The 19,702-nt window shown below is 37.4% G+C and overlaps 1 protein-coding gene across 1 annotated transcript in view; it reads right to left on the reverse strand.

Moving 5' to 3' along the window:
* Positions 1 to 19,702, reverse strand: part of ULK4 (unc-51 like kinase 4) — a 118,241-nt gene that overhangs the window by 33,003 nt on the left and 65,536 nt on the right. Inside the window, exons 29-32 of the mRNA XM_034060710.1 lie at positions 18,134 to 18,185; positions 17,890 to 18,034; positions 12,165 to 12,257; positions 10,458 to 10,506 (exon numbers count right to left, since the gene is read on the reverse strand). Of these exons, the coding sequence (XP_033916601.1) occupies positions 10,458 to 10,506; positions 12,165 to 12,257; positions 17,890 to 18,034; positions 18,134 to 18,185 (339 nt within the window). The remainder of the gene's footprint in view (positions 1 to 10,457; positions 10,507 to 12,164; positions 12,258 to 17,889; positions 18,035 to 18,133; positions 18,186 to 19,702) is intronic.

Here is a 19,702-nt window from a genome sequence, read left to right on the forward strand (position 1 = left end):
TTATTTTATTATGATTTCCCAACTGTCTGTTGAAATAACCTTTTACAGCAATTTAATTCACCATCATAAACAAGTCTCATTTCTCACAATGAAGTCCCCTGGGTTTAGTGAGAGGAGATGGAAAATCTAAACCTTGCCAATCCTGCAGCCACTAAGGTAACCACTCAGGGAGACAAAGATTTTTGTTTTCCTATTTGTGGCTGAGATCATTAAGATATAATTAGAAACGGATTCATGACTAATACAGCGTCTGTTATGGAGATACCATTCGCCCACCAAGCATCTTCTATACCAGTCTTTAATAAGGGCAGCAGGCATAATCCCCACTTCACTCTCCAGAGAGTTATGCATTAAATGGACTGCATTAGACATCCCTCTCACTCCCCCCTTTTTAATGGAATCTTATTCAGGCATCCAGCATTTTCTCAGTCTCCATTGTTACCATCAAAACCAGTCTGCTTGCTTTCAGCAATATGCTCCTGCAGTGCCATCCAGATGTGAGCCCTAAAGATAGCTACGTGCAGTGAATACAAATCCTGCTCCACAACTTGATACAGGGCAAGAAAATGGGGAACTTCACAACATACAGGAAGAAATGAATTGGACTGTTTACAGAATAATTTTGTCTCTCTGCAGTAGCAAAAGGAACCACTGACCCTTGCACGTGTCCCTTCTGCTTTAGGGAAATGAAGAAAGCACACACCAAGCAGAAAGGATGCACCAAGCAGAAAGGATACTTTACTGAAAGAAATTAAACTTATTTAAACTCCATACCAAATCACACAACAGGAACAGAAATTAAAAGCAATGTCACCCACCAAACAGTGCTTAAGGATCTGCCACAGGGATCAATTTATGGCCATCAGTTAAACTGCAGAGTGATGACTGTCAGACACTGTATTTAACATCATGATGTTGCAACAGGTTGTTTTATTTGGTAGGCAGGAGTTTGAAAGGAGCCATATGAAAGAAATGACAACAGTTCCAGGGCACAATTTTGTTTCCTGTACATATATGGGCAGTAAAGAACTGCTTGCTCAAAACAAGCAAGAGACAGGAACTAAATGTGGTAATACAACCAGGGGACTTGAAAGACAAACCTAAGAAGAGAAAAAAGAAACTTGAGAAATTTCAGCTGAATCTTTGAGATGATGCTACTGTAATAATTGTAATTAGAAAGTTCCAGTGGGTAAACTCAGATTGGATCGTGTATCTTTTGGCATATATTTGACTATAAATCTACTTTAGCAAAGCTAGATTTTTAAGCTTGCCTTAAAAAACCAATCATTTTATAGAACAAAATACATTTAGAAACTAAGCATATAAACCAATGTGTAAATTACTACAGTTTAAAGCAGAAAGTCCAAAGCAAAATATTACAATTTAAATTGTTTTGCTTTGTAGAAGATTAACATGCTAAAATCTAATTATCATCCCTCAATACAAATTCTTCAGGAAGCCATTACCATAAGGAATGTATTATAGATGACTAAAGCCAAACCAGGCAAATTTCTAGATCAGAGTTCAGAAACACAATGTGGAAACCTCTGCCACTCAGAAAGCACTTTCATGGCTGTTTAATACTCTTACAAGCTCTGCTGTGAAGCACACAATAGCTTAGCACCTTAGTCATCAGAATGTAGCTGGTCAATCAATGTACAGTCAGCAACTGGGACATTCCTACACCAGTATTTATTTAGCTGGGTTTGGGAGATAAAAAAAAGCTGCTGTTCTCCCCTCTTCCCCTGCTCATAAACAACTGATACATAACTCCCGGTGGAATCAACATCCCTGGAAGTGTTCACACACTGTGTAGATGAAGCCCTCAGTGCCATGGGTTAGTGGTGGCCTTGGCAGTACTGGAGTAAGGGTTGGAATGGATGAACTTTAAGGTCTTTTCCAACCCAGTTGATTCTATGATTCCTGGCACCACACACATTTCTCCTTTATGTCACACCATCCAGTATGAAGAACACTTATGAGATCACAAACACACTGAGATTTCTAATATAAATAATGTCACATATGTATTTATGTTTATTTATATATATATATATATATAAATTACAATCTGATCATAGGAGAACTAAATAAAGTGAAATGTGCTTAAGGTGTGAGGATGCGAAAAAAGAGCCTGCAGGGTGGGAGGTGAGACTTACAGTTACTGATAAGAATAGCAGAGGATGGATGATGAAAGATCAAGAATTCAATTTGCTTTATTTTATTCACACCAGAGCCAGCTACCATTCCAGAAGATTAACTACTTTTGCTGCATTACTTAAAAGGTAGGAGAAAGGCAGCAAATGCTAAGGAACATTTGAAGGAAAGGGGTGTAACAGAAGTAATGTGATTTCTAAAGCTGATGATACCAGTTAAAACTCTAATTAAAAAGGAGTGCAATCATCCCTTTACCCATCCCCAGCCACCTCCCAAATATCTTTTCTCTATTAAGTGTGAAAATTGTCCAATTATAATGACTGAGTGAAAAGAGCTTTAATATAATACAAATCTTTTAGATCTGTGGTAAATATTGAGAGCTCTGAAACTTATTCATAGGTTGGGGATCTGCGTAAATGGAGGGAGAAAGATTGTGCCTGAAATTTAAAGCAATGTACATGGTGGGGAAAAAGTACTAACCTCAGATATGAATTAATCATCCCAGGTTAGGAAAGAACTTGACACAAATGACAGCTCAATGATAGAAATCAAAAAACCAAAGTGAAATGCAAGGAAAAGAAGATAACATCCCTATGCCAATGAATAAACCCACAGCTCATCCACCCTATGAACACTCCACTCTGGTCCTACATCTCAAAAACTGTCTATGGAAATGGAAAATATACTCAGAAAGCAGCAGGAATGATGAGGAGTGTAGAGCAAATATTCCAGCACTGGAGAAACTAGTCACCTGGTTGACAGCTAAAACCTTTTTGGGTATCTCACAGCTCACCTAGGCTGGGGGTGAGCAAGGCTGTGGTGGGGGACACAGCCAGGACAGCTGACCCAAACTGACCAAAGGGATATTCCTTACCACACAGAATCAAGGAATGGTTTGGGCTGGGAGGGACCTTAAGATCATCCAGTTCCAATCCCCTGCCATAGGCAGGGACACCTTCCACTAGACCAGGTTGCTCCAAGCCCCTGTGTCCAACCTGGCCTTGAACACTGCCAGGGATGGGGCAGCCACAGCTTCTCTGGGCACCCTGTGCCAGCGCCTCAGCACCCTCACAGGGAAGAATGTCAAGGCTATTGCTCCCCCTCCTCAGCTCAACAGGAGCAGCTTCTCAGAGGAGCAATCCCAGTAGCCTCCCCGCTACCAAAATATTGCCATGCAAACCCAGTATCTTCCTTAATCGAGGACATTTCTTATGTCAGGTACAATTAAATATAAACTCCTACACACACACTAGTAAACTCTGCAGGAGTTAAAGGACTGAAACAGAGCTTGATATTAAATACTATCTATTTTGTAATTCATACAACTAAAACCAAGAGCTTAAATAAGAACTTTATGTCCAAATTCGTTTCTGAATTCTCAAATTTACTGTTTATTTTTTTACTACTACCAACATATTTGAATCCAACCAAATAAACAGCAGAGACTAAAATTAATCTCATAAAGCCAATACAGTGTACTTTTAACTGTCTAATTTCTCAAAGAAATAACTGCTGCTTCAGAGAACAAGCCAATCTGTTTAAGTCATACAGAACGATCTGGTTTCTCATATGAAAAGTAGGGGTGGCAAGACAAATTCTACAGCTGATGACTAAAAACTTACAATACAGAAAGCTTCCCATGCATGCATTTTCAGTATAAAGCAGAATCAGACTTAGCTCTAACTAAAAGTCTACGTACCCCAACAACCTATGTAAACCACCCTGCAACAGAAGCAGCCCTATGAGTCAGGTATACAGCACACTTTTGCCAGTGTCTAGAAACTCACAGCCCAAGGACTTTGAACCAGAAGTGGACCTTTTGAACATAATAGGTCTCAGTAGATTTTTCCTCCATTAATTTGTCCAGTCTCTTTTATAATTCAAGTAAAGCAAGGACCCTATGACACAGAGCTCACAGCTTAACTTAACCCCACAGTATCACCTTTTGTCAGTATTAAAGATGCCAGTTGAAAGTTTTCTTTAGGCCTTTTAATACAAATCTTGTATTAGAAGATACAGCAAACAGCAATACTGTTTCCTATTCACCTCGAATGAGCCACTCATGACTGTATGCTATGTATATATCACACTTCCCCTCAATCATCACCTTCCAGGTAAAAGTCTACAAAGAATAATCCCTTCCACAGAAGGCATAACAGACCTTTGATCGTGTTTGTCTCCTTTATATTCCTTACAGTTCTGCTATAAGGCTTTTGAGATAGGAAACCTGAAATCCACATATAACACAATATTTTTTCTACTTACCATTGTAATACTTCCTCCTGCAATCTATAGAATTCAATTTGCTTTTCTGACCAGAACTAAGGATTGAGCAGGTGTTTTTGTTAGACTGTGTTTTTGCCTAACCACAATATCTCATTTCTGACTGATAATAATGACAACACTCCTTGCATTGCTGAGTATGAGGAGCTGGGATTGCAGACACATCGTGCAATACTTCAGAGCACATACAGGTTTCAGGGTTGCTTTGAAAAGAAGTGCAAATTAAACTGAAAGGGAATAGTAGTAGGTGTCAAAAAAGCTTGAGGAGATTTTAATTACACGAATACTCACAAGAACCTGAAGGTTATGTACAAAACTTCTATCAAAAAAGGTTCAATTGAAAGGTGGTGAAATAATGTGAATGCTAAGCAGTTTTATGAGTACAAAAAAAAACCCACCCAAAAAACCAACCCAAAACTGTTGAAGAGGGGAAAAAACACTTGATCCACAAAATCTGCACTGTGAACTTTGTGAGATTTTAAAACACTGCATTTGCAAAACAAATGAGAGGGGAAAGAGCATGAGCATCAATTGTGTACCTAATGCAAGTCTTGGGGCAGCCCATGGTGGTGGTAAACCCTGCTCTCGCACTCCTGCTGATGACATCCATCTGCAAGGAACATAAGCTCAATACCCTTCTGCTGTAAGTTCCAAGACTGACAGACTGATCTGATGGCTGAAATGAAATCCCTGATACAATATTCAGTTACCATGGAAAAAGGTGACGAACTCCTCTCATTCTGACTACCCTGTGAGAGCACTCACAGAACTATTCCAGACTCCTGAAATGGGCTAAACAGAACACACTGTAAAACCAAGTACTGGAGACTATTATTTAAAGTTATGTATCAATATAAAATGTCAAAAGAAATATGATTTCCCTTTCAGGGCAAAAATTCATAGTCTTTTAAACTATGCAGGGATTCAAGGCATTCTTACTTAGTGCAAGAAAACAACAAGTTTATATAGGATGTCCTAATTCTAGGGGAAAACACTGAAAACACTTAACACCATAGCTTAAGTTACAACAGAGTACTCACTAGTCAGTCCTTAAATTAGACTTTTACATATAATTCTTCTCCTAAATAATGTATTTTTTGTAAATCTTCATTCTAAGTACATATTTCAAATATACTACATATCTTAACTGCTCAAAGTTCATAGAGTTAAAAAGAAAGGTCTTAGTTAATGTCTGAGTACACTTTAACACCTAACCATCAACTTTATCTGTCAGGTGCAAAGCTGAAGTTAGCATGCTCCCTTGAATGTCAGAGCTGCAGTGTTTCTAAGTAGAAAATATAATCATTAGGAAAATACTACCTCTTTTGCCCTAAATTCTCCACATATATTCAAATTACTCAATCCCCGAAGTCCCATATATACTATTGTATTAAGACATTTGTTCAAAACCCACAAGACTCATATTGAAGGTATGCTGCATAATGTCCAAGAGTATTGCCAGATGAAACAAGTTGGCAGAAACCCTTTGATTTTACATATACATTCATCCAACCTTGACCTACAGTCCTCCTGGGACTTGGTTCATAAAAGAACACCCCCATGCAGTGTAAAATAGCTCAGATAAGGGAGAAATGGGAGTGGAGCCAAGCCAGCTGAATAAGCATTGCCACTCCAGTCCATCCACCTTGATTACTTAAATATCAAAGCATACATAGAATTAGGAAGCAGGAAACAGATGAAGAGCTCAGAAATCCAAACATACCTGGGAGACTACTGACTTGGATCCTAATCTGGAAGAGTTAACTGACTCTTATCTAGCTACAGGTAGGACACAATGAATGGTGCCTACCATGCTAGGAGAGAATCTGTAAGTAGGTTGTGCTTAGTTGTTGGTTTTTAGGTAGATGGACTGGATTGAGCCAATCAAATCCCAGAATGACATATAGTTGAAGGCACCTTTGGGGCTCTACAGTCTAAACCCCTGCTCAAAGCAGTCCTGTCAAAGCAGCCTGACCTGGGGCTGCATCCAGCAGTTTTAAGAGTTTCCATGGGTGGAGATGCTACAACATCCTTGGGCCCTTGTTCCTGTGTTTCACCACACTCCCCACAGCACAAAGTTTATTCCTATGTCAAGTTGGAAGACATCCTTCTATTGTGCATTGCCGAGACAAGTCAGGCTTGTTTCTATACTCTCTCATGAAGCAGCTACAGACAGGAATAAGATTCCCTCAAGAATTCTTTGCAAAGGTCATATGAAACCTGTTATCTTGCCCTTTCTGTGCCTGCAGTGTGCTCCAGGTCCCCCAGTCATCAGCCTGTGTATTCAGTGGGCTTGCTCCAAGACACCAAATGGTCAGGATAAGAGCTATTACCATCTTTTACAATGCATTTCAAATTCTTCTCTGAACACAGTATTCGAACAAACAATGGATTCCTAAACAGCTTAGCCTTCCAAGGGAAACTAACTGTTAAAAGTCATTCAGAATAAGCACTATTACAGCCTTGTAATTGGAGGGGATTAATGGAAGCACCAACTACCATGGTCCAGCAAGGTCCAAATGACAACAGACTATCCTCTAGATATAGTAGAAAACCTAGGAGATTAGGAGCAATAGCCAAGAGCCAGCACACAGTAATCATCAGATGCTTATGTTATTTGTTGACTGTTTTGAAGAGAGTTTGAACTGCATCATCACCATGCACCTCTGTAACACTGGGCTGTTTGTCTCAATCTACAGAAGCAGCAAAAAGACCAGAGGCCTCAGCTGGGCTGTAAGTCACTTTGAAGTAACACTGTGAAATGCTCTTGGGACAGTCGGAGCAATGAAGTGATAAAGACAGAGATTTGGTCATGCAAGGCACAACAGTGACTGCTACTTTGCAGTATCTTTTTCTTTGAAGTGCATTGTGAAACCATTATCTTTCAAAGGACAGCTTGTAAGACATTATATGTGATACACACAACCGCTTTGGACTAGTTAAAAAATACCTTGTAAAAAAACCCCAAACCAACCAACAAATAAAAAACCCAGTATGAAATTACAATAAAACATGAACAGTGATATCAAAGAGATGGAAAATGTCACAACATCAGAAAACTCAAAGACGTGTTCTAGTAAGCAGCAGCCATCATGGTCACTATTCCTGCAATGCAGAGATGTACACACTTCACCACTGCTTGTGCTTTTCCAGTTTGCTACACCTAGCTTAGAAACCTTACTGAAGTCTTTTAGAGTCATGTTTATTATCTGTAACATTCTCAGCTTCTGGGACAGGATAAAAACCTCAAGCAACTACCAAGAAACACATAAGAGTGTTTGTTTATACATGAGTTTTCTTATGTTCCTTAGCACCCAATATATAACTTTAAGAAAAGTTATGTAGCACACACTCTAAAAGCAGTAAGAAGCAATTCCTTTAAGATGCAAATAGCTGAATTTCCTTCCCATAAAGAACATAATGCTGTCACAAATGTTGTGGGCTCAATTTTTCTCCCTGAAGTGGATCTTCAGGTGATTTTGTAAACAATTTTACTCCCTCCCCTAACAGGAGCACTGGTTCAAAATCATTTTCCAGACAGGAAAATCAGTGACAGAAGGATATGCTTTAGTAATATTTTCTCCCTTTTAAAAGGCATTTTATCATGCAGAATATCCAAGTATAATATTAAAATGATTTAAAGGGTGGCTCTGCTTCCCTTCACATATCTTTCTTTTCTCATCAGTAGTCCTACTGGTGATAGACCTACACAGACATACAGTCATAAAACAAGCTGTTCACATCTACTTAGAATTTGTATAGTGCTTCTCATAAAATCTGAATACCTTCTAAATCCTAATGAATTTATCATCCCTACATTCCTGTGATCACAGAATCATAAAACAGTTTCAGTTGGAAAGGACCTTAAGATCATCCAGTCCCAAGCGCCTGCCATGGGCAGGGACACCTCACACTAAACCATGTCACCCAAGGCTCCATCCAATGATGTACAATTATATATATGCATATTTATATATGCATAATTTATACAATGATGTACATTTATAGCTTAGACATTGCCCTAAGGAGCATTTATGAAAAATTATGCATGAATAAGGTCCAGCTGGGACCTTAAAAAGTTCTAGTTTCACGATGATGAACACCAGTTTCTGATAGCTTTGTAACAATAAAGATGTTCACTGGACACTCAAAGGACACTAAGCACATCTGAAAGAGAAGGCTTTGAAACAAGAGAAACACCTGAAACAAGTTGCCCAGGGTCAAAAAGACATATGGGTCACCAGCAGGATCAGGAAGAGGCTCTTCATTCTCTCAGTACTCTGCCAACAAGCCCATTTTTTCACCCCATGAATCATGTACTTCTGATAAATAAAAAAACCCTAAAAACCTGTTCTCAGATTCTGTCATTTGTAACAAAACCAACTTAACTACCACCATTATGACCTCTCAATATTAGAAAGTTGAACTAAAGCCAGTCAAAACTATTTGACCCAAAACTCTACAAGAACAACTGAAAATCAGCTACTAATACAATTCAGACAAACAACATAAAACCCCAACAACAATAACTACCTCAGGGTTCTGTAGGGAAAATAAATCATTCCAGCTCTGTTTAAAGCTAGCAGCAGCTAAATGCAACTTCCTAAGAAGTTTCCAACTTGTACATGCAAAGTTTTAGTTATACAGTATTTCCTTCATTATCCCAAGCTCCTGGTATTCATAAAGAATATACAAAAGAAGTGGCATGCTTCACCTTAGAAGTATACAGCATCCCTCCAAATGAGCAGCACGCATTTGCCACATGGTCCCTAAGTTGCCAGAATATGTTCCCATTACTCCAGCACTCCAGTTCCAGACCTTTCCATGAGATTTCTTCAAAATACATGTGTATTTTGCAAGTATGGGAGGACATCCATACATTAACTGTGAAGATATCCTCTGCTTTGAACTTGCTAGGGGACCCAAAACAGGATGGCTGCAGCACTTAACTGCCCAAGTACCTAAGCTTCCTAGAAGACTTTGGACTAAGCCCTCTGTTTCTGCATCCACATTACTGACATGAGCTAAGCTACTAGCTCACTAGGTGGAGACATCTTCCTGAATGGCTGCCAAAACTGACTGCAGCACAGACAAGCTTTAAGCTCTGTGATTATAGCAAACATGCTGAAAGTCTAGAGTAAGTGACAAAGGCATTGAAAAAGTCAGCTCTTTCTCCTGTTGGTTGTAGCAAAATGTCTATATAAAGGAAACTTTTGCTGACCTTTTCACTGGGGACAAGAGGCTGGAAATCAGCCCCTCAGAAAGGGATCTGGAATTTGGGTTCATGGCAAATTGAATGTGATCCAACAGCATGCTCTGGCAGCAAAAAGGACTAGCTGTGTCCTGGGGTCCATCCAGAATAGCACAGCTAGCTGGTCGAGAGAGGTGACTGTCCCTCTCTCTACACTGCCCCACCTTGAGTACTGTGTGTGGTTTTGGGTATCTCAATATAAGGACATCAAACACTTTTACACTAGTTTCTCTCTTAACCCATCTTTGGGTTTTAAATCTCTTTCAAAACAAGCAATTATTTTGCTTTATAAACCACTTGTTAAAATAGGATTTGGGCATTTTCACTTTCAGACATCTCAAAGATTACATTCCTAATCTCTCACAGCAATTTTATGTGCACTGCCACAGTGGTTATTAAACTAATAGATTTTAGGAAAAATGCATACTTCAAGAACAGAAAAAACCCCAGAGATATTCATAAGGTTCCTAAATATAACTAATGTCCATCCTGTAGAAGCCACTAAGGTCATTAATTATGGTTTTTCTTTTTCAGGATTTTATTTGATTCAAAAAAGAAAAAAGCATTTATCTTATAAAGAAACCTTTTAGACAAGTAGATTCTCTGGTGAGAACAGCATAAATGGCTGCTTACTTGATGCACTGTTCGTTTTCATTTTATCAGCATCTTATTATTTTATCAACACACCTAACAAAACTAGTTTGACATGATTTGGGAAGTGTGACACATATCTATTATAATATATATGTATAAAAATTATTCTTACCAATATGACTTGGAAAAGAACTGGAAAAAGTTGGACTTCTTCCATATATCTGAAAAAAAACATATTTAACATTTATTTAAAAGCAGAGGAAATGAATTCTTATTAAACACACTAAACTCACAAAAGAAGCAGAGGAGTAGAATAGCTGTTGCCAAAATCCATGACCCAGAACCTCAGCCTCTGACTAGCTCTCAACAAAAATGAGCTCCACTTCAGCTATTAAACAGAAACAGCAATGTTCTACTGCTTTGGAAATGACTTCTAGGTCTGCTTCAGTGATGCGATTCAAGTGAGTGGAACAGTAATGAAATGCTTGTAAATGGCAGAAATTAATAAAAATTCACAACTATAACAGTATACACACCATGAAACTGTGCACCATTAAGAATTCAAATTAATAGACTCAGTGCACATCATGAAATTATAAATATGCTGTGTTTCTTAAAGCATGCTACATTAACATCTTGAATTGGAACTCCAATTATAGCACCCTATCCAGCTGACCCTTCCTCATCATCTGTTTGGTTTTTATTTGCTATTTATATTCTTAATGGCAAAAATTCACTACTGAAAATAGAAATAACCACAAATGAAAGGTATCTTCTTCTGTTTAATGCCCTACATTACAAGAGTAAATATGTGACCCTTGAAATATGACATTTTCAATAACTGACTTAACAGCAACATCAAATAGTAGCCTCACATTTTAAAACTTAGATATTCAGCAATTGATGAGCAACATGAAAGATGGAACAAAATTACAGGTTTAAGGTTAATAGCTAACTTCTTTAATAAAGGGAACTTTAACAAATCTAAGACTGAGGAGTTGTGTTTTACATTAAAAATGATTAGTATTACAGGCAGTGCTTGACTACAATGTGAGAACTCTCTTACAATAATGAACCCTGACCACTGCCTTTGATATGAATTACAATGATGTGCAACTTGACAATAGTGTTATTAGCTGACACACAACATTTCAAGAGTCTACTACTGGGGAAGTCTTCCTACCCAATGTTATTCAATGAAGCAGCATACATGTAAATATTGTACCAAATAAGAGGAACAGCAAAGATCACATGAATTATTTGGTGGGTTATATTTAGTATTCAACTTCTCTAAACAAGAAAATCAGGATTTTTTAAACTCTGTTTTCATAGATGTAAAACTAGAGTAATCAGAATCAGGTTTGAAATCTACATAAATATTCCCCACAGTTCTAGTAAAACTCTATCATCCCCTAATGAGCTCTATTTACACTGTGATTTTCTCACTATGCTGTACACAGCTAACACATAATTCTACTGCTCAGCTTAGCTTACCTACTACCAGAAGTACTCCACAGCATTTGATTCATATTCATTACAGAAAACAAGAAAACACATAAAACCAGGAAGTAATTTAGAAGAAATAGATCTAATTTTTAAAGTGAGCACTTCAATTTAAAACTAGGAATTTAAAGCTAATAGGAAGAACAAAGTGTTTTTAAAGGAATTAATATAAGCCCACATTAATGAATTCAGCAGGGAAAAAAAAAGCACTGAAGTGCTAGCCCTTTAGTATAATGGTAAAGAAACTACAGCAGGTTCAAAGAGGCATAGTAGACCCAAACCATTCTATGAGTCTGTGATTTTTAATTCCTAATGGGAAATAAACTAACTGAAACAAAAAGAAGCCAGAGAAACAGAGAATGTATAGTGGTATCACCTCACAGAAGCAGGTCTGTGCTCAGTCAGGGCCACCAAGAGTTTCAGAGCATACATTGGTACTGGGTCTGGAGCTATCAGAATGTGCTCATACCTGAAAGGGAAAGGGAAAAAGAGTTGACAGTGAATAAAAGTCAAGAGATGCATGTTAAAAAGCTGATATTAAAAATACATAATTTCCCTTTTCTAAACTTTATAGCCACCACAGGGGGGTTACAACGCTGTATGGAAGCATACAAAGCAATAAAGGTACAGTGTTTGAAAACCAGCATCAGATTCTCCTTAAAAGCAGCATTAACAAAAGAACTCATTTTTTAGAGTGATCTATGATTATAAAATGTAATATATCATTATAATTAATATAACTTACTATTAATACATTAACAATTACTATAGTATTGATCATGTTTGTATAATTATATCTATTTCTAAAACACACATTATCAATAAAATTTATATTGAAATATTTATAAAACATGCATTTTGTCCATATGCACATGATTCCTCTGAATTACATTTTAATGTATTTAAAAAATCTAATCTTAAAGAGATAAGTAGAAACCGAGTCTAAATATTAGGCAGAAGATTTATTGGGTGCTCAGGAAGACCATCAACTAACTTCTATATGATTAAGCTTTATATTTTGTTTACATAGTGTTTTTTCACAAAAGGAAATATTTTACTTGCACATCATTTGCATTGAGCTTTCTCTTTTATTTCAGATTTCAAAACCCACTGTTTTAACTAGAGCATACTTGCATTCTCCAAGTAATATGGAACAGAAAATAGTTCAAAACAGTGTTTATTGAGTGCTATGGCACTGAAGATAAAGCTACAAGCAAAACATCTATGAAACATTTCCAAACATCACCTCATGGAAATCTTGGTAAGGGAAAACAGGCTGCTAAGACCCAAACCAGACTTTGCTGTGGCTGCGAACATTCCAGTAATGCCATCCAGTAAACAGGGCTAGTTTCATTGTGTTTAATTCAAATTGTGTCTGCATGGCAACAGGATACAATGATGGAAGTGAGGAAGACATAAGCATAAAAAAGCCCCATGAACTCAGCCATGCCAAAACACTGTCTTTGATTAAAACAGTGCTACTCAAAACACGTGGAAGTAATAGAACTGGGAGCATGATTCTCTTCATTTGTAAAAGGAAAACTATGAAGAATTGACCAAGCACAAGTGAAGGAGATGGTTTGTGGGAAATGTGGCAGGTTACCATGTTTTGTGCTTCCATTTTTTCTTCTTTGTGTTCTAATGGGGATGAGGATGGAATTAAGCAAATAAAGAATTTTCTTCCCACCTTGTGAACCCCTAAGTGCTGCTGGATCCCTTCATAATCACCTGGGTGTACCTGGCATGTATCCTGCTGTGAGCTAGCTCTTCACTGCAATGAAGATCCCCTCTCCCCCAGCACCAAACCTCAGCACTCTGATTTATATAGGAAGGGAATCTAGAAGGAGACATGATGCTTTCTGGCCACATCTTCGATCTAGACCAGTCTAAGACAAGGAGTGTGATGTAGCCTGTGGGAGCTCCTTCACAGAGGCTGACATTCCTACACAGCCTATGTGCAATGTGACATGGCAATTACACATTAGTTTGAATATCCTGCCACAGACTTGCAAACCACATTGGAGAAAAGACACAATTAACAAATTAGAAGTGTTTGTTGTATGTCTTCAGTGATTAAATCTCTTTTACAAATAACAGATTCCAGTTCTGGAAAGAAAACTATTTCTCACTGGCAATTAAAAAGTCTCTTTCTTCATAAAAGAAGAATATACTGCAATGCATTAGTAGGCCCTGATCCTGGAAGCCCTACATGAGAGCAGTACATATTGCTACCAAACATAATGAGCCTATTGGCCTTTTTTTCCCATAATCTATGACTAAGTCTTTTGAGGCAAGCAAAGATGCTATCAGGTGACCTGAGCACCAAAAGTTATCTGCTCACGCATAAAATATGGATTTAGGTCTCCAAAATGGTAATTCCCAATAGTAATAATAAATGAATCAGCCATTCCAGCTCAAAAATATGTTACTTGCTTGTTTATGAACAATGTGAAACTATGCTTGTTTTACTATAAACACGTCAATACTTTACCTAAACAGGGTCCACTTTAAACAATTTTAAGCCTTCTATGTACTACATTTTAAAGAGACTTCTTATTGTGCAGACTTCACATCCTAATTCCTTAAGGTTTAATAAGAACCAGTCTCAATTTATTTCTTTTTACCTGAAGCTATTTTCTCCTCTCCCCCAAATACCACTAAAGTAAGGGAAACTGCACTGATTCATCAAACCAAATACCACCTGTGCAAACACAGGTTACTAAAGTCAATGTCTTGGCAATTAATATCGACACATTGCCTGAATAAAGGCCATTAGGAGCTATGAATATATGAATCTCTTCTGAAGGGAAAATATTCTGTGCTTGAGATACATTGTTAAATTAATGAGTTCTTTCAATGATTTCCCTACCACTCCAAAACACAAACCAATTTAACAGTAGTTTTAGAGAGCATCTTATAAGGTTTCTATAAACTCTCAGTACTACACTGCAAGGAGTTATTTTGCCAATCTTCTCTTTAAGCAACCGTGACAAGAACTATAGACCTGGGGATATGGTTTCTCTTAAGCTCTTAAAAGAGACTGAACACTTTATCTACAAATGATATCAAGTATCCTGGACCTCCTACTTAAGGAACTGGCTTGGCAGTCTACTATGAACAAACTACACAGTCTTTCAAATGAAATATAACTTTCTTTACACAATCCTTTCCCTTTGCAGTTTCTGACTCAAATGTCAATTTATACAAAATTTGGGATATTACAAGTTCAAAAGAGCTGATGGTTCAACGTCTGATAAAAAATCTGGACATATAACAAAGCATCTGCCTTCTGCTCTTTATAGCTGAGTTTTAGTTATGAAATGCTCAGAAAACTGAAATTTAATAACAGTACATGATAATAACACCTCCATTTGATCAAGTTCTATGAAGAAGTTAACTTTCTGATTTACAAATGCAAAATGTTTAATGGAAGCACCATTTTATTGATGATGCTAAAGATGAGGGGAAAAAAGTAACCACTACATTCCTGCACTTATCTCAAAATGAAGACTATTTCACACACAGTGACCAAAATTCTATTTCCTGGCTAAGTTTTATATTTGAACAAATTAACTTGTGGAAGATATTTATAGGAATGAATTACAGAGACAAATGATAATCATTATAACCTTTGTTAGAACATTACATGTTAAACCCAGATGTCCCTCTCTTCCATACTCAACAGCTTTCAGTAAAAGAATCAAAAGGGGTTGAAACGCCTACTTCTCCACACAGACTGCCCATGAGTAAGCAACCATTGCCTCTCACCTTTTGACTGTCCTCCAGCCAAGTCACACTCTGTCCCATCCTTTGTCCAGCAACAGAAAAACTAAACATCAGCAACCACCTCTTCAACCTCCAAATACAAGCTAGTTGCCTCTTCACTTTCTATCTCAGAGTTTTCAAGTAATTCTTACTTCATGGAATAGAGCTTTACATTATCTTTATAAGCAGGTTATATTGAATCTAAGACCTCCCTTCTCTTTAGATTTAGGCCAAATCTCTTCGCATTCTTCTTTTGAGAACAATAGAGAGTGTATGTGGATTCATTCCTACCTCCCATCAATGCTTTCTTGCCCATACCTAGAACATTCATGAACAAAACTTACCTTTCCAGTCTTTCTATAGACCAAAGCATCTACTTGGTCTGTCCTCAGTTTCTTTTTGAGTCTTCTTCAAACTGAATTTTGAGGGTTTTTTTCCCCCAGCAAACCCTCCTCTGGCTTTTTGTTCCCTCTGTGCCATCTTGCATTAATTACCTACTCTCCACAGGTGAACGTATTTAGTAGGGGCTAGCTCAACCCACAGGTTCAAGTAATATATTAAACATGCAGGCACTACTTAACTCTTTCTGAACCACTACAAGTTTTACATACTGTTTTACTCTCTTCCTAAGCTAGAGTACAAATTGTTTATACCGAGTTCCAATATATTCCAAATACCATAAACTTCAATATTTGCTTAAGATAATCTCAAATGGTTTTCCAAATACAAGTATCACCATCTCTATTGATGAGATAAAGAAACTGTCTCAGAAAACACTTAAAACCTGGAATCAAGATTCTGAGCTGCTTCAAGACCCTTTTTCATACATCTGTAATGCAATACATGCAAAGATAGCACAGGTGAAGTCCCTAGAAAGGATCATATTTAGTTTCAGGCCGAAAGCCCTCCCACTCAATTGAGCTAATTATACTGGAGACAGGAGTATATTGCCTGTTCTCCTTCTAGTTTGTAATCAGCATGACCCCCACACCCTCCAGTTCGATGAGAATCACTTTGCAAGATGGGCATCACTACAGATGGCAAGTTTTGGAGCAAGGACAGAATTTGGTCTTGCTTGACTCCAGGTCTCTCTCCTTATTGGAAGAAAATTATCTGGCAGCTTTTAGTAAAGCATATACTCTATTTTTTAAAATAATATTCCCACTTTCCATTTTAATTCATATTGATAAACTCTCTATTTCCCAGAGGGGAAAAAAATAATGTGAAGAAAGATGTGAAAATATGCTTCTCTATAGGGCTCTAATATTTCCTTCCCACGTTCTCTCACACAGCAAAGATTACACATCCTGCATGGACAGAACTTTGGTCCTCAAACTTTAAGAGTATTAGACAATTAGCAAGAGACAGTGCCATTTTGGGGGAAGGAGCTGTGTTTCTGATCATCATCCAGCATCCATCTGTCCACTCTCCAGTCACTTAATGTAGGGGTGGGAAGCAACTTTGTCACTCAGAGTGGCTAACTATTTAGAATTATTAACTTTTGTGGACCACACATGAAAATACACATTGTGTGACACTATTACAACAATGTGAAAGATAAATCACAGAACGATTTGGGTTGGAAAGGACCTTAAAACATCTAGTTCCAACTGCCCAAATGATGACTCATCATTCCTGTACTGATCTTGCGTTCATGCTTTCCTTCCCTCTACTCACAGATGTTATCAGCTCACAGTATAACACAGAAAGCTTGTCTTTATGCTCACCTGCAGTGAGTTTGAAATGCCAAGCCTCATTTGATGACAAGCCACATAAATGAAGTTCCAGGCCACACCTGGCCCAGAGGCTGTAGTTTTCATCTACTCTTCTGAAGGGTTTTTCTGTTGCTTAGGTCAGCAGTAAAGGACAGCAATCCAGAGGCAATAACCCATGGGTGGAACATGGAGGACTAACCCATCCTATCTATTATCCTTCAGCAAAAGTTACATGCCATTCCCTATGATTTCAGAACATTTTCCATGAGGACAGAATATCCCAAATAGACAAAATAATGTTGCTGTTATGATGTTGTCACTTTATTAGCAGAACAAAGAGAAGTATTTAAATCACGGCCCAAAGCTAGGTGAAAATTATTTCACTCCAAGAGCAGCCAGAGGCACAGTATCAGAAGTGAGTTTTGCACGAAGTTGCATTTGTGTTGTGTATACAATAAACCTAGGAGAGAAACATTGGGCAGAGAATTCTGGCAGCAATTAAATGCTATTCCTCTTTTCATTTTGTTATTTAAACATAAAAAGAGCAGTTAAAACAAATATGCTGTCAAAATGGATTGAGTATCAAGTTGTTCCCCATTACAGAAGCAATATTATACTTACTGAGGCAGCAATGAAACTCTAATGAGAGACAGAAGCTTGCTGTTTGAGTCGAGGCTCTCCCCTTTCTCCTCAGCCATGACCTCGTGGCTTAAAAGCAGTGATGTGGTTTCTGCGAGCAACCGCAAGCTGAAGAGTCTCCATTCCACTTGAAAATAAAGGTGCCAAGAATGTTACCACACCGAAGTCTAATGAAAACAAAATGTGGAATTCATGGAAACTGTAGCTGATGTACCTATCTGCTTACCATTCTGACTGTGGACCAGAGAAACTAGTGGTGGAAGGATATAGTCTTGAACCTAAAACAGAGGATTAGAAAGAGATGGCTTAGATCAGTGACAGGAAAAAAACAGAACAGAGATACATCATGTTATCTATGTTTATTCCACTGCTACAGCCCTTAATCAAAGAGATTAATAATCACGGAAATGCATCTATAATTACACTTACAAGCCAAGAAGTTCACTTTTCTCTGGTAAACTGCCATGAAGTTACATACAGTAATGTATTTTTATCTAGAAAACGACAATTACTTTGGTATAATTCATTGAGAGTGAATTTCAATTTAAAATACAGAACTCGGTGCAGATATAAGATATTAAGAAGAAAGAGTATTATAATATCTATTAATCCTGATGCTTCAATCCATGAACTAACCATTGAATGGAGTTCAGAAGACATGTCCTAAAACAAACCTGCATAGAACTAAAATACATCAGGAAAGATGTACTACCTCTAATGAAATATCCTTAAGCTTTAATAGAGACTTCATAAAATTTTAACTTCTTCCACTCTGACAATACAGTCTTCCATTAAAATTTAAAAATACAGACTTAAAATTTAAGTATGAAAAGAAAAAAAACCCCAAAAAACAGTCAACTATTTATTGTCCATGAGTGTATTGTTACCCTAACCCAATCATCTGTCACAGAACTAGTCAGCTTAGTTCTATCTGAAATCAACTGATGGCAAACTTGGCTGTAAATCAGCTTTATATATCTAATATTATAAAAACAATGTATTATTAGTATTCCCTGTAAGAGAATTAATTGCTAAGTCTTAAGTCATTGGTAAAATATAATTTATTTAGACAGGGCATCCTTTGGTTTTGGGGAGAGGATGGACAGACAACCCTAAAACTTTAAGCAAGCATCATGGGTACACAGCTTGTTCTTGGATTTACTTATACGAATAAAAGTATTGTGCAGGTTCTTACGACACCATGGACAGGATTTGGTGTAACAAGACTGTGTTATAATCCTCCATGTGTTTTCTTTCAGTGATTAATCCTAGAAGGTGGAATTTCTAGATTTCTGCAGCTGCTATTATGAAACATCTACAGAAGCTGAAAGTATGAAAAGGGGTCACTGAATGAAGTTAGCAATTACTTCATTGCTTGCTGGTGGTCTCTGTTAAATCAATCTCTGACATTAATGGATTCATTTAGTCTTTTCTGAAAAACCTACCAAAAATTGTCTTTGTTACATACTTTCAATAGAACAGGTAGAAGACTGCTTGAGGTATACAAGTAAAACTACTCCTGCAAGTACAAATAGCCTTTACACCTACATAGATAATACTATATATCGTGGTCCTGACAACTGGAAATGAGTAGAAAAAGAGTAGGAAAAATAGACCAAGCATAAAGCACAAATCTAATTCCTAGTAAAGTAATTCTTATGTTAAGAAGCTTCCTAATCTGATGCTGAATCTGTATTTTTGCATTTAATAGTGCTTTCTAGCCTTTTCTCCTATATATTTGTCCAATCCTATCTTAAGTGTACTAGTACTTTTAGCATGTGCAATGCCTACAGCG

This window comes from Melopsittacus undulatus, chromosome 1 (genome assembly GCF_012275295.1).
Source record: "Melopsittacus undulatus isolate bMelUnd1 chromosome 1, bMelUnd1.mat.Z, whole genome shotgun sequence".
NCBI classification, from domain to species: domain Eukaryota; kingdom Metazoa; phylum Chordata; class Aves; order Psittaciformes; family Psittaculidae; genus Melopsittacus; species Melopsittacus undulatus.